This window comes from Heptranchias perlo, chromosome 4 (genome assembly GCF_035084215.1).
Source record: "Heptranchias perlo isolate sHepPer1 chromosome 4, sHepPer1.hap1, whole genome shotgun sequence".
Taxonomy (NCBI): domain Eukaryota; kingdom Metazoa; phylum Chordata; class Chondrichthyes; order Hexanchiformes; family Hexanchidae; genus Heptranchias; species Heptranchias perlo.
In genome coordinates this window covers 85,369,305-85,384,699 of record NC_090328.1, presented here as the reverse complement: position 1 = coordinate 85,384,699, position 15,395 = coordinate 85,369,305, and the positions used below count along the sequence as shown (strand labels likewise).

The following is a 15,395-nucleotide window of genomic DNA, read 5'->3' as shown; positions in this document are numbered from 1 at the left end:
ATGTAAATTGATGCTACCTGCTGAACTGCAGTAATAAACACACTATATAAAACCCCGAGATCAGCTGCTTACCTTCGCATTTCTGAGATACTTCACTCTGCTTATGACCAGAAGGACATTTGCACTCGTAGGAACCAACAGTGTTGATGCAGTTTCCACCTTGGCACAGACCTGGGATGGCCTGACATTCATCAACATCTGGAAGAAAACCGCACTTCAGTTAAGTAAACTGCAAATCAGTCAAACTGCACACACTAGCTACATCTGTCTTCAGTAAATGCTGCTGCATAAGCACAGCAGCTGCTGGGTCTGAAGAAAGAAAAAGAAAAAGTCTTGTGTGAGATTATCAAGCTGCAGGACTCTTAATAGGCTTTCGTCTAGACAGCTTTCGGATCCAGTTCAAGTCTAATATTAATGGAATTTTTCAATGAATATATGATTTATATCAAACATATTCTGCTTTCATTTTAAGAGAAAATATGGGTCTTTTATAATGGTTTCCATCAGCAAAGTTATACCTACCCCTAGCAGTGCTGTTCTAGTTTCCTCTGATATTTTGAGTGTTTCTCTGCACGCAGAGTATTTTCTATAACTGCACGTGTATTGTGACTCTCTACCTTTCAGAGGAAACCAGAAATCAATGTATTTCCTCCAATGTCCACATGATCACCTCTGGCATTCCCCAGACTCTATGTTTGGTCTCCTTCTACTTATCATGCCACTCCTTGGTTACATCACTCACAAGTATGAGGTCAGCTTCCACAGGTACACCAATGATACATAACTCTATCCTTCTACCTCTGCCATAGACTCCAAGTAATACTTTCCAACTGGAGTTTCATGGAAGCACATTAGATGCATAACTTCTATGTGCAATAGTTAATAATAGATATTATTTTTGCAAACATTGTGATTTGATGAATTAATTTACAAAATATGTCATTGCATTGCAAAAGCATTGTTGCTGTTCTGTTATTTCTTCCTAAAATGAAGACAGTGCCCCTCAAAAGATGTTATTATATAAACAATAGAATGAAAAGAATAGTTAAGAGTAATTAAACAGCTGTAGCATTAGACTACGGGAAGATGTCACATAGACTCCCTTCTGCACTGTCAATTGACAACTTGCTGTGCTCCATTGAACTTGCTACATGATCACTTATTAAAGGGGCCTTCATTGTACACCAAGAAGAGTGATAGAATGGACAATTATGTAATAGTAAAATCATTTAACTGCGATCATTCCAAAAATGTTATTTTTAAGCATTTCACCTGCGCTGTCTTAATATGTGAGCTTCAGTATGAAGACTATGCTGTTTAAACTCAAGTACTGCACTTTTGGCTGATGTTATGGAAGCGTGTTACATGCAGGAATTTCTGACATATAAACCGGAAATTGAGAATGACAATGTCTCTTTAACACCTGGCTGAGTAGGGCAAGGGAATAAAATCTTACTAGCTCCATTTGAAAAGAAGCTAAAGGGGCCCTGTCGCAATGAGTTTGAGACAGATATTTTCTCCTGGAATTAGAAACTTACAAGGCACTTCTACTTTGCAATTCTGATTTTGGAAGGGCCTTTTACATCACTCTTCCCCATTAACACAGAAACATAGAAACATAGAAACGAGAAGCAGCAGTACGCCATTCAGCCCTTCGAGCCTGCTCCACCATTCAATGGCTGATCCTCTATCTCAATACCATATTCCCGCTCTCTCCCCATATCCCTTGATGCCTTTTGTGTCTAGAAATCTATCTATCTCCTTCTTAAATATAGTCAGTGACTTGGCCTCCACAGCCCTCTGTGGTAGAGACTTCCACAGGTTCACCGCCCTCTGAGTGAAGAAATTTCTCCTCATCTCAGTCCTAAATGTCCTACCCCATATCCTGAGACTGTGACCCCTCATTCTAGAACCCCCAGCCAGGGGGAAAAAATCCTCCCTACATCCAGTCTGTCTAGCCCTGTCAGAATTTTATACGTTTCAGCGAGATCCCCTCTCATTCTTCTAAACATGTTTACATTCACATCTGTCACTTTTCTCCATTAGACATCTGGCAGCCATCCACAAATTATGAAAAAGTGAGTCCTTGCTGCTGTGAGAGTAAGGTAAGGGTGCATTTTTATGTTTCTTAGTGCAATGCCAGGAATATAAATGTGATTATAAATAGGATTCTCTAGTTTCATGTTTTTAAGTTACTAAAACACTAAAATATTGGAATTTTATTTTCTGGATTATATGCTCCTTACCCGTTTTTATAGTAATCTATAAAAACTGTAAAAAATGTTCTCATTGTTAAACCCCAGATCACTTACTACAATACTTTCAAACTCCCAACTGCCTAGCCTTTGGCCCACCATTTGCCACAATACATCTGCAGCTACTGATCTTCTCAATCACAAACTCACCTCTACCTTTGATGCCTTTCTCCCTATTAATATCCTTACTCTCTCCCACCCTGGTTCTTCCCCTTGGTACGGCCCCCATCTTCACTCCCTTAAGTCCGAGACAGATTTCTCTCCTCTGCCAAAACTGCTCACTACTAAAGGATCATCCTGAAATGCAAAGATGACCCCCGGCTTCTTTTCTCCACTACCAGCCATCTCCTTCAACCCTCTCCCCTGCCCCTTTCACCCTCACCTGAAACAAGTGCATCGAGCCCACGTACTTCTTTGTCACTGAGACAATCAATTCAGCTGCCTCTGCCGCATCCCTCCCTTCCCCTAGCACACCAAGCCAAGATTTCCCCAAGGCTCCCCCCATCCTAGCCTTGAATGCGCATCTTTCTCCAGTTGCTCTCCTATCTGTATAAAGAGGGGGAGCAATAAGGGAGCTGCAATCATAGAATCATAAGGTTTAGAATAGCTATGGAAAAGGACACGGACCACTTTAAAGTAAAATTACTCAATTGGAGGAGGGCCAATTTCAATGGGATGAGAACAGATCTGGTCCGGGTAAATTGGAATCAAAGATTGACAGGCAAAACTGTAATTGAACAGTGGGCAGCCTTTAAGGAGAAGGGGTTCGGGTACAGTTTAGACACATTACCACGAGGCAGAAAGGTAGGGCAACTAAAGCCAGAGCTCCCTGGATAACAAAAGAGATAGTGAGTAATATGAAATGGAAAAAAGGGGCGTATGACAGATGTCAGATTGATAACACAAGTGAGAACCAGGCAGAATATAGAAAGTTCAGAGGGTAAGTGAAAAAAGCAATAAGAGGGGCAAAGAGAGAGTATGAGAATAGACTGGTGGCCAACATAAAAGGGAATCCAAAAGTCTTCTACAGGTATGTAAACAGTAAAAGGTTAGTAAGAGAAGGGGTGAGGCTGATTAGGGACCATAAAGGAGATCTACTCATGGAGGCAGAGGGGATGGCCGATGGACTAAATGAGTACTTTTCATCTGTCTTTACCAAGGAAGATGATGCTGCCGGAGTCTCAGTAAAGGAAGATATAGTTGAGATACTGGATTGGCTAAAAATTCATAAAGAAGAAGCACTTGAAAGGCTAGCTGTACTTAAAGTAGATAAGTCACCCGGTCCGGATGGGATGCATCCGAGGTTGCTGAGGGAAGTAAGGGTGGAAATTGTGGAGGTACTGGCCATAATCTTCCAAACATCCGTAGATACGGGGGTGATGCCAGAGGACTAGAGAATTGCAAATGTTACATCCTTGTTCAAAAAAGGGTGTAAGGATAAACACAGCAACTATAGGCCAGTCAGTTTAACCTCAGTGGTGGGAAACTTTTAGAAACAAAAATCTGGGACAGAATTAACAGTCACTTGGACGAATATGGATTGATTAGGGAAAGCCAGCATGGATTTGTTAAAGGCAAATCGTGTTTAACTAACCTGATAGAGTTTTTTGATGAGGTAACAGAGAGGATAGATGAGGGCAATGCAGTTGATGTGGTGTATATGGACTTTCAAAAGGCGTTTGATAAAGTGCCGCACAGTAGGCTTATCATCAAGATTGCGGCCCGTGGAATAAAGGGGGCAGTAGCAACATGGATATAGAATTGGCTAAGGGACAGGAAACAGAGAGTAGTGGTGAACGGTTGTTTTTCAGACCGGAGAGAAGTGTACAATGGTGTTCCCCAGGGGTTAGTGCTGGGACCACTGCTTTTCTTGATATATATTAATGACTTGGACTTCGGCGTACAGGGCATAATTTCAAAATTTGCAGTTGACGCAAAACTTGAAAGTGTAGTAAACAATGAGGAGGACAGTAATAGACTTCAAGAGGATATAGACAGGCTGGTGGCATGGGCGGACATGTGGCAGATGAAATTTAATGCAGAAAAAAGGGAAGAGATACATTTTGGTAGGAAGAACAAGGAGAGGCAATATAAACTAGAGGGCACAACTCTAAAAGGGGTACAGGAACAGAGAGATCTGGGGGTTTATGTGCACAAATCGTTGAAGGTGGCAGGGCAGGTTGAGAAAGCAGTTAAAAAAGCATACATAATCCAGGGCTTTATAAATAGAGGCATAGAGTACAAAAGAATGGAAGTCATGATGAACCTTCATGAAATACTGGTTCAGCCACACCTGGAGTATTGTGTCCAGTTCTGGGCACCGCACTTTAGGAAAGATGTGAAGGCCTTAGAGAGGGTGCAGAAGAGATTTACTAGAATGATTCCAGAGATGAGGAATTTCAGTTACGTGGCTAGAGTGGAGAAGCTGGGGTTGTTCTCCTTGGAACAGAGACGGTTGCGAGGAGATTTGATAGAGGTATTCAAAATCATGAAGGGTCTAGATGGAGTAGATAGGGAGGAACTGTTCCCATTGGTGGAAGGGTGAAGAACCAGCGGACATAGATTTAAGGTGATTGGCAAAAGAACCAAAGGTGACATGAGGAAAAACTTTTTTACACAGTGAGCGGTTAGGATCTGGAATGCACTGCCCGAGGGGGTGGTGTAGGCAGATTCAATCATGGCCTTCAAAAGAGAACTGGATAAATGCTTGAAAGGAAAAAATGTGCACGGCTACAGGGATAGTGCAGGGGAGTGGGGCTAGCTGGATTGCTCGTGCATAGAGACGGCGTGGACTCGATGGGCCGTATGTCCTCCTTCCGTTCTGTAGCCTCTCTATGATTCTATCTTTCCTCATGCCCTCTCTGAGCTTATCTTGTCCATGAGACCCACCTCCTACTCTCGACCCTATTCCCATTAAACTGTGGATCACCCAGCTGCTCTTCCTGGTACCCATGCGAGCTGCTATTGTAAATGCCTCCCTCTCCTTGGGTATTGTCATGCTCCCTTTCAAATCTGCCGTCACCAACCCGCTTCTCAAAAAAACCATCCTTGACCACTCTGTCCTTTCCGCTCCAAAGTCCTTGAACATGTTGTCGCCGTACAAATCTATGTCCATCTTTCCCGCAACTCCATAGAAACATAGAAAATTTACGGCACAGAAGCAGGTCATTTGGCCCATTGTGTCCGTGCCAGTTGAAATAGAACTACCCAGCCTAATCCCACTTTCCAGCACTTGGTCTATTGCCTGTAGGTTAAGGCACTTCAAGTGCATATCCATCTACCTTTTAAATGTGATGAGGGTTTCTGCCTCTACCACCCTTTCAGGTAGTGCGTTCCGGACCCCACCACCCTCTGGGTGAAAATTTTTTTCCTCAGCTCCCCTCTAAACCTTCTACCAATGACTTTAAATTTATGCCCCCTGGTTATTGACCTCTCTGCTAAGGAGTTCCTCAGGGCAGTGTCCTAGGCCCAACCATCTTCAGCTGCTTCATCAATGACCTTCCCTCCATCATAAGGTCAGAAATGGGGATGTTCGCTGATGACTGCACAGTGTTCAGTTCCATTCGCAACCCCTCAGATAATGAAGCAGTCCGAACCCGCATGCAGCAAGACCTGGACAACATCCAGGCTTGGGCTCATAAGTGGCAAGTAACATTCGCGCCAGATAAGTGCCAGGCAATGACCATCTCCAACAAGAGAGAGTCTAACCACCTCCCCTTCACATTCAACGGCATTACCATCGCCGAATCCCCCACCATCAACATCCTGGGGGTCACCATTGACCAGAAACTTAACTGGACCAGCCATATAAATACTGTGGCTACGAGAGCAGGTCAGAGGCTGGGTATTCTGCGGCGAGTGACTCACCTCCTGACTCCCCAAAGCCTTTCCACCATCTACAAGGCACAAGTCAGGAGTGTGATGGAATACTCTCCACTTGCCTGGATGAGTGCAGCTCCAACAACACTCAAGAAGCTCGACACCATCCAAGATAAAGCAGCCCGCTTGATTGGCACCCCATCCACCACCCTAAACATTCACTCCCTTCACCACCGGCGCACTGTGGCTGCAGTGTGCACCATCCACAGGATGCACTGCAGCAACTCGCCAAGGCTTCTTCGACAGCACCTCCCAAACCCGCGACCTCTACCACCTAGAAGGACAAGAGCAGCAGGCGCATGGGAACAACACCACCTGCACGTTCCCCTCCAAGTCACACACCATCCCGACTTGGAAATATATCGCCGTTCCTTCATTGTCGCTGGGTCAAAATCCTGGAACTCCCTTCCTAACAGCACTGTGGGAGAATCGTCACCACACGGACTGCAGCGGTTCAAGAAGGCGGCTCACCACCACCTTCTCGAGGGCAATTAGGGATGGGCAATAAATGCTGGCCTCGCCAGCGACGCCCACATCCCATGAACGAATAAAAAAAAAAGGTCCTTCCTGTCCACTCTATCTAGGCCCCTCATAATTTTATACACTTCGATTAAATCTCCCCTCAGCCTCCTCTATTCCAAAGAAAATAACCACAGCCTAGCCAATCTTTCTTCATAGCTAAAATTCTCCAGTCCTGGCAACGTTCTTGTAAATCTCCTCTGTACTGTCTCTAGTGCAATCACATCTTTCCTGTAATGTGGTGACTAGAACTGTACGCAGTACTCAAGTTGTGGCCAACTAGTGTTTTATACAGTTCTAGCATAACCTCCCTGCTCTTATATTCTTGACCTCGGCTAATAAAGTATCCCGTATGCTTTCTTAACCACCTTGTCTACTTGTTCAGGGATTTGTGGACATGCACTCCAAGGTCCCTCTCTTCCTCCACACCTTTCAGTATCCTCCCATTTATTGTGTACTCCCTTGCCTTGTTTGCCCTCCCAAAATGCATTACCTCACACTTCTCTGGATTGAATTCCATTTGCCACTTTTCCGCCCACCTGACCAGTCCATTGATATCTTCCTGTAGTCTACAGCTTTCCTCCTCACTATCAACCACACGGCCAATTTTTGTATCATCTGCAAACTTCTTAATCATGCCCCCTACATTTAAGTCTAAAGCATTAATATATACCACAAAAAGCAAGGGTTCTAGTACTGAGCCCTGTGGAACCCCACTAGAAACAGCCTTCCTGCCACTGAGCCAATTTGGCACTTTCCCTTGGATCCCATGGGCTTTTACTTTTTTGACCAGTCTGCCATACAGGACCTTGTCAAAAGCCTTGCTAAAATCCATGTAGACTACATCAAACACACTACCCTCATCGACCCTCCTTGTTACCGCCTCAAAAAATTCAATCAAGTTAGTCAGACACGATCTTTCCTTAACAAATCCATGCTGACTGTCCTTGATTAATCTGTGTTATTCTATGTCAGAACCTCTCCAATCAGGTTTCTGCCCCTCCCACAGCACTGAAACAGCTCTAATCAAAGTCACAAATGACATCCTTTGTGACTGTTACTATGGTGCACTATCCCCCTCATCCTTCTCAACCTGTCTGCAGCCTTTGACACAGTTGACCACACCATTCTCCTCCAACGCCTCTCCTCCATTGTCCAGCTGTCCAATCGTAGCCATAGAATCTCCTGCAATGGCTTCTCTTACTCCCCCCGGACCCTATGCTCGCTGATCTATATTGGCTCGCAGTCTACCAATTCCTCAATTTTAAATTCTTATCTTTGTGTTCAAATCCCTCCATGGCCATGCCCCTCCCTATCTCTGTAACCTCCTCCAGCCCTACAATCCTCCAATAACTCTGCGTTCCTCCAACTCTGGCCTCTTGTGCATTCCCGACTTCCTTTATCCCACCATTGGTGGTAGTGTCTTCTTATCCGTCTAGGCCCTAAGCTCTGGAATTCCCTCCAGAAATTTCTTTGCCTCTCCACCTCTCTCTCCTCATTTAAGATGTTCCTTAAAACCTACCTCTTTGACCAAGCTTTTGGTCACCTATCCTAATGTCTCCTTCTTTGGTTTGGTGTCAATTTTTGTCTGCTTACCCTCCTGTCAAGCACCTTGGGACGTTTTACTACGTTAAGGGCGCTTTATAAAAGCAAGTTGTTATTGTTTTTATATACCCTATAACAAATGCAAAACTGGCTGCTCCAATGGCTTAGTTGGTAAAGCCAGCATAGTTCTCACTCATACAGAGCAAATTCCACGGTCCCAGTTTTGATTCCTGTTTTGACTCAACTGAAGTAGCAACAGGGGTGCGACATAATTAGCCTCAGCTCTCCTGGACTAGGAAGAGGAAAATCAGTCATGGCTTCTGCTCCTGATTACTATCCAGCGACACTTGCTGGAATGTGTATGCATATGGATATCATATGAGGACAGGATCCGTGCCATGCTACCATGATTGAATAGCCCACTAATGTTCACTATCTTGGCAGTCACTTGAAGAATAGCCATTCGAGCAAGAGGTCAGAGGGTAACCATTGCCCATGGAACCACACTATGTCAGGAGACAGAGGGGAGAAAACTTTAGTGGGTTGGAGGAGAAGCATAAAAGTGAAACTGGAATTCTTAAGAGCTTGAACCAAGAAAACTGTAGACTATTGCCTTTAATATATATTCCTACCTTTATTACAAATATTTCAGAAATGTTCTGTTGCAATGAGTGTTTATTTATTTTGCAAATATAAACTACTACGGTCAAAATACAGTTCTGGCTTAAGAATATTCCTGTAATTTTATTACTGTAGGAAACAGGGATCGTTCATCACACCGAACATTTAATGCTACAATATAGCTGCAAATTACAGCAAAGCATCTGGCAAGTCTCTACAGCACATCAGGTATAAGCAGTAGGAATCGCCTGCTGTTTTGGGGAATATGAGGCATTCAAATTAAACACCTTTGTAAAAGATGTGTATGTGAACGGAACTCTACATTTCAGTTGCTTCTTACAAGCACTGGCTACATCTAAAATAAGTAAAAGGCTAGACTGATTCTCTGTGTAATGCAATTGACACACGCTACTCACAGCCAGTGCATATGTATCTTAGGGCAGAGGACTCTTCTGTGCGACTTAATAAAAAGAGAACATTTCAAGGCCTCAATAAATCAATTACACAAAACCACTCAAAATGTGATTATTAGGCTGCAGGATATGAAATGATGCAAGATGTTAGTAGAATGTCCAGTGACTTAGTTCAGGATGACCACAGTGAAAATGGGAAATCATTTACAGCAGGGTCAGGGAATAGGAAAGGTGGCAATGTCACCAAGCTTGGAAAAATAAAACAGCATTTATGAGAGGAAGAAACAATACAGCCCATTGACCTTTAACATTAGTCTTTGATAAGTTCACCTCCCACTGTATATCAATTTCTTTAGATATACCAATGTGTTATGTTAAAATTAGAATATTGCATTTTGAGTGGATCAACGAAACACACTTGGGGGTAAACTTGTGTCTTCACCACGGAGCGGATCACCCGCCCATTTCAGAACACACCCAATTTTCATTCCATTATGGAAGGAAAATCAGATGGGTTCTATAACCAGCGGGCAATCTGCTCCGCTAGATTACCACACATGCGGTGAAGACGAAAATGTACCCCTTAGAAACTATTTGGAGCCAATATTAAATAAAATTTAAGAAGCCACATGCAGTTGATCATGTGACATTAGTTTGGGACAGAGTGATCATGCTCCATGTCGTTGCAGGCCCAATTTCAAATATATGAGTTCTGTTTAGTACTTTCAGCATGATCTCTTCTGCAACGGCACATCTGTGAATTGCCATATAATTTATTCTGAATTTTATGAACTGTGGAAAAAAAAGTGTCTGGAAAACCTTTGTGTTCGGAAAGGAGAAGAAAAGGATAGTGTGCCTTTAAGTTTTTGTGAAATGTGTATTTTCAGACAACTTTTCTAAATTGAATTCAGTAAATTTTACATGCTTCTTGGGTCATGGCACATCATAACTTACATAGTACTTGAGGATACATACATTGACGATCTTGCATACTGATCATTTTTACGATCTTACATATTAAAATTGACAGGAGCAGAGACATTCCTTGCTGGTTGTGTGGATGGGTATGGCTTAGGTTGAGTTGGGGGTGGGGTAAGGGTCTCACCGGGCACTCGGTGTATGAGGTTTAAATAGTGCACAACGGTGTTTACGTAGACAGTAGGATCTTAGGCATCCATTAGTCCCAAGCGCTCTGTAGGGAGCTTGGGAGGATTTAGGGATGGCAGGGGTGAAGTGAGTCTGCAAAAAGGGGGCTATACTTCTCTGCATCATGGCTTACTCAAATGTTTTCAATGTAATTCATTTTTTCCACATTCCATGAAGCAAATTGAAAAGAAGCAGTTTGAGTACAGTATCCAACGAATCATACTTCAAATGAAAATCTGCAAGAAACTTTGTAAAATTACAAGATATCAAAGACATTTCAAGTTTATGGTAGGTACTCAAAAAAACATTTTGAAACTCTCCAAGTGATATAATGAAAAAGTGTTATCCAATGGAAGCACTGAGCTACACTGATCAGAAGATCTCAGGTTAAATTCCCAGTCGACACTGAGTTAATTGATCTCACCTATGACAACAGTTGTAATGCTTGAACTGGCCTCAGTGCATGGGGAAGAAGAATGTCGGCTAGGATTCCTGCTCCTAATCATTTTCCTGGAGTTGTCCTACTAGAAAATGCATGTGTGTAGATGTCGACTGAGGATATAATGGAGGTTCAATAGCCTGCTGACACTTAAGGGGTAATTTTATGAGGTTCTGCTCCCTGGTGCAGATTCTTGTTAGACAAGAGCTTGGGTCAGAAATAGGATTATAACACAATAGGTGGATCCTACTGCCCATGATCCCATCTCGTGAGGCTCTATGCAGGGAACAGAGCCTCACAAAATTACCCCTTTACTGTTCAGGCTTACACATGAATAAGAACCACTTGGACAACGTACTAGAGGGCAGATGGCACCCTTGGAACAGTATGAGTTCAGGAGAGAATGGGAAAATTTGGTAAATAATAAACTTTAGAATATACACCAGGGCTATGAAAAGAAAGCTAAAGCGTCAGTGTGAAACATTTGAAAGTGCAACATCCGAGGTATAATAATCGCCCGGTAATTTGTCTTCCTTTAACTTCTAGTTTCCTGTCTTCATTTATTCAAATAGGATCCACTACAACTGATATGACAGTATTTAACCTCCCTGGAACACATGGAATTTTATCCTGCTTCTAACTTTACTATTCTCTTGGAGAGATTCTAGCCTGAATTTTCTGATCGGCATTATTTTAACTTTAGTAACTCAGTTGGTTACCACCGATCAGAAAATCCAGGTTCATTCGTAAATATGGGGTCAGCTTTAATCTGTATGTCGACAACACCAGCTTTATTCTCCACCACCATCCTCAACTCCATGAGTGTCACCATGCTGTTCAACCCACTGTTTGACAATGAAGTTGTGGATGGGACAAAAATTCCCCAATTAAATATTAGCCTGACCAAAGCCATCAGGTTCAGCCCCGATTCCATCCCACTCCCCAGCTGTTTACTCAGGCTAAATTCATCAATATGCAATTTTTTTGTCCTGTTTGAACTTGAGCTGAACTTCAAACTCCACATTCAGTACATGTGGGCAGAGATGGGCAAGGTTTCCGTCTTAACCCATAACTCATCCCCACCACTACTGAAAACCTTCTCCGTGTTTCATCACTTCAAATTTGATTATTCTAATGTTCTCTTTGCCAGCCTACTGAGTTGCTCTTTGCACAAACTCCAATTCATCCAGAAATATGTCATCTGCATCCTATCCCACATTAAGTCCTTACTCACTTTTCACTCCTATCCTCGCATCCCCCAACACATTGATTTCAAATTTCTTATCTTCATCAACAAATTTTTCCATGGTTTTGGTCCACTCTACCTCTGCTATCGAAGAACATAAGAACATAAGAAATAGGAGCAGGGGTAGGCCATCCGGCCCCTCTAACCTGTTCTGCCATTCAAGAAAATCATGGCTGATCTTCTACCTCAACTTCACATTCCTGCCCTATTCGCATATCCCTTGATTCCCTTAGTGTCTAAAAATCTATCAATCTCAATCTTGAATATACTCAACGACTGAGCATCCATTGCCCTCTGGGATAGAGAATTCCAAAGACTCTCAACCCTCTGAGTGAAGAAATTTTTCCTCATCTCGGTCCTAAATGGCTGACCTCTTACACTGAGACTATGGGCCCTAGTTCTAGACTCTCCAGCCAGGGGAAACAGCCTCTCAGCATCTACCATGTCAAGCCCTCTAAGAATGTTATACTTTTCAATGAGATCACCTCTCATTCTTCTAAACTCCAGAGAATATAGGCCCATTTACTCAATCTCTCCTCATAGGACAAACCGTCTCATTCCAGGAATCAATCTAGTGAACCTTTGTTGCACCCCTGCCAAGGCAAGTATATCCTTAGGTAAGGAGACCAAAACTCTACACAGTACTCCAGGTGTGGTCTCACCAGAGCCCTATATAATTGCAGCAAGACCTCCTTACTCATAATTGTAAACAATTTTACAACACCAAGTTATAGTCCAGCAATTTTATTTTAAATTCACAAGCTTTCGGAGGCTACCTCCTTCCTCAGGTGAACGATGCGCCGGAGGCTACCTCCTTCCTCAGGTGAACTCCGCATCGTTCACCTGAGGAAGGAGGTAGCCTCCGAAAGCTTGTGAATTTAAAATAAAATTGCTGGACTATAACTTGGTGTTGTAAAATTGTTTACAATTGTCAACCCCAGTCCATCACCGGCATCTCCACATCATCCTTACTCATACTCCAACCCCCTTGCAATAATGGCTAACATACCATTTGCCTTCCTAATTGCTTGCTGTACCTGGCATGTTAACTTTCTGACCCTACATTCCAGCTCACAGGAACGTTTTACTACATTAAAGGTGCTACATTAATGCAAGTTGTTTTTACTGTGTCTGGATTTCTATGCATACCTTTACTTCCTCTGTTGAACCATTGGTGAGTGAACTTTCAGCCACCATGGCCCTGCTCTCTGGAATTCTCTTCATAAACTCCTCCATCTTGCTTCCTCTCTTCCTACCTTCAAAAGCTTCATTAAAACCCACTTCTTTGACCTCACCTTGGTCATCTCCCCCAACTCTTCTCTAAATCCCTGCTTGATGTCTGGATATTTTCCCATCGCTCTGTGACGTGCCTTGGGATGTTTCACTATCTTAAAGGTGCTCTATGAATGTAAGTTATTGTTAATACTGATTAACTACCAGACAAGATCCATAGTGTAGACAACATATAATAAATTATTTCAAAAAAAAACTTTTAGGACTAGCATTCAGATTTAATTCTTCTTAAAAATATATTTTGGGTGGCAAATCCAAAAGAAATCTTTGGCACACTAGTTAGTTTTCTCAGAGCCTTGGGTGTGAAAATAAAACTAACTTTCCTTTAAGTCATTTCTTCCTTTCGGTGAATTATGTGACATGTTAGCTAGTGAAGTGTAGGTTTTCATCAGACAGCAGATGGAAGCAATCGGAGATCAGTTGGTTCATTAGATCAAAAGGGTTTTCTGAATGCACTTAGTTGGTAATTTTTGGGCTACAGTCCACACCTTTATGGAATAGCTAGCGCTTCTCAGGAAAATAAAAACATCCTCCTTCAATAACCAAAGTTGTAGCTTGTTTAGTCACTTCACTTCTAGCCATGGCCAGTGATTTGAGGAATAACATATTCAGCCTACTCTGTGACTCAGAATAACGACAGGTTACTTTCTCCTTGGTAAGTCATTAGCCACAAATAGATTTTAATTCATTATTACTAAAATGCCAAGATATGGATTGCTGAAGTGTAACACAATGCCAGAGCTCCAACGTGCTGTACCATGGAGTATCAGAATATGGTGCTGCAGCCCCAAATCCTCTGTACGCTATATCACAATTTCAGCTGTGTTATCCCTCACACAGACAGGAAACTCACTATGGGCATAATCTGAAGCAGCTGGCTATAGAGCAGAATTGCCAGAGCAGGTTACCTGTACAATTTGTTAGCTGGGAATGGTACATCATTTTAAAAAATCATTTAATGTTGACTTTAAGCATAAATCACTTTAAAATCCAAATTAAATTCAAACTGATTCAATTCAGTATTGTAATTTCTTTTGAATGGAGGGGGTGTTCTCTCCTGCACTAGGCTTCATTCCCATTGTGCAGGGGTTCTGCTCCCAGGCCTCTTTCATTGCACTTGAATTTCTAATCAAATCTTAACATTACAAAGCAGCCTTTCAATGGATAGGAATAGAAAATTCTACAAATACTCGGCAGGCCCATCAACATTTGAAGAGAAAAAAAGAGGCTAATAATTTGGGTGAAGACCCTTTGTCAGAACAGTTCTAACAAAGAGTTCTGCTCTGATCTTGTGAATTTGGGATTTGTTCTGTACATTTAGCATTATTGGTTTTAATTTCAGATTTCCAATGTTCACACGTTTTCTTTGTGTCTCAGCCTTTAAATGAGTATGTTACTCAACAAAGTGTTAAGGAGTGAAATTCTAGAGGGGTCAAAATCCAGAACAATCCAATTTTGTCCGATTTGGTTGAATAAAAAAAAATCTAAATTTTGATCCAGTCAAAGTGATTCAAATAGTGGAGATGAAAAGAAAAAAAAATTGCAAATGCTGAAAATGTGAAATAATAGCAGGAACTGCTGGAAGCACACAGCAGACCCACCAATATCTGAAAAGTGAAAAGATAGGTTAGTGTTTCGGGTGTAGACCCAACAGTTCTGACAAAACGTGACGCAAAGTAATGCAAATATTCCTTCTTTTGGAGGAAATGTCTCCCTGAATATGTAGGCATATACAAGATGGTGCTGGGGAGCAAATAATCTGTGGGAAACTGGTCACCTAATTTTTCAGGATTAGTACCTAACTGGCTATATGTTGTGATTTGACAACACAAGCAGGATTTTTCTGTTAATTAAGCAATAACCATCAAAAATTTTGTAACACCAAGTAAAACCAAGCATTAGGATTATCTGCCACAAATTCATTTAATGAGGTTAAATTATATTATATATTATGTAAATATAACTTTTAAACTACTACATGCACTGTTGTTTTTCTGTCACTTCTGGTGTTCTGAATTCCACACCACAGTGTAAATCTG

At 42.1% G+C, this 15,395-nt stretch overlaps 1 protein-coding gene across 1 annotated transcript in view; it reads right to left on the bottom strand.

Moving 5' to 3' along the window:
* The window catches only part of LOC137321079 (fibrillin-2), a 394,436-nt gene that overhangs the window by 260,062 nt on the left and 118,979 nt on the right, over positions 1-15,395 (bottom strand). Inside the window, exon 7 of the mRNA XM_067983259.1 lies at positions 73-198. Within this exon, the coding sequence (XP_067839360.1) occupies positions 73-198 (126 nt within the window). The remainder of the gene's footprint in view (positions 1-72; positions 199-15,395) is intronic.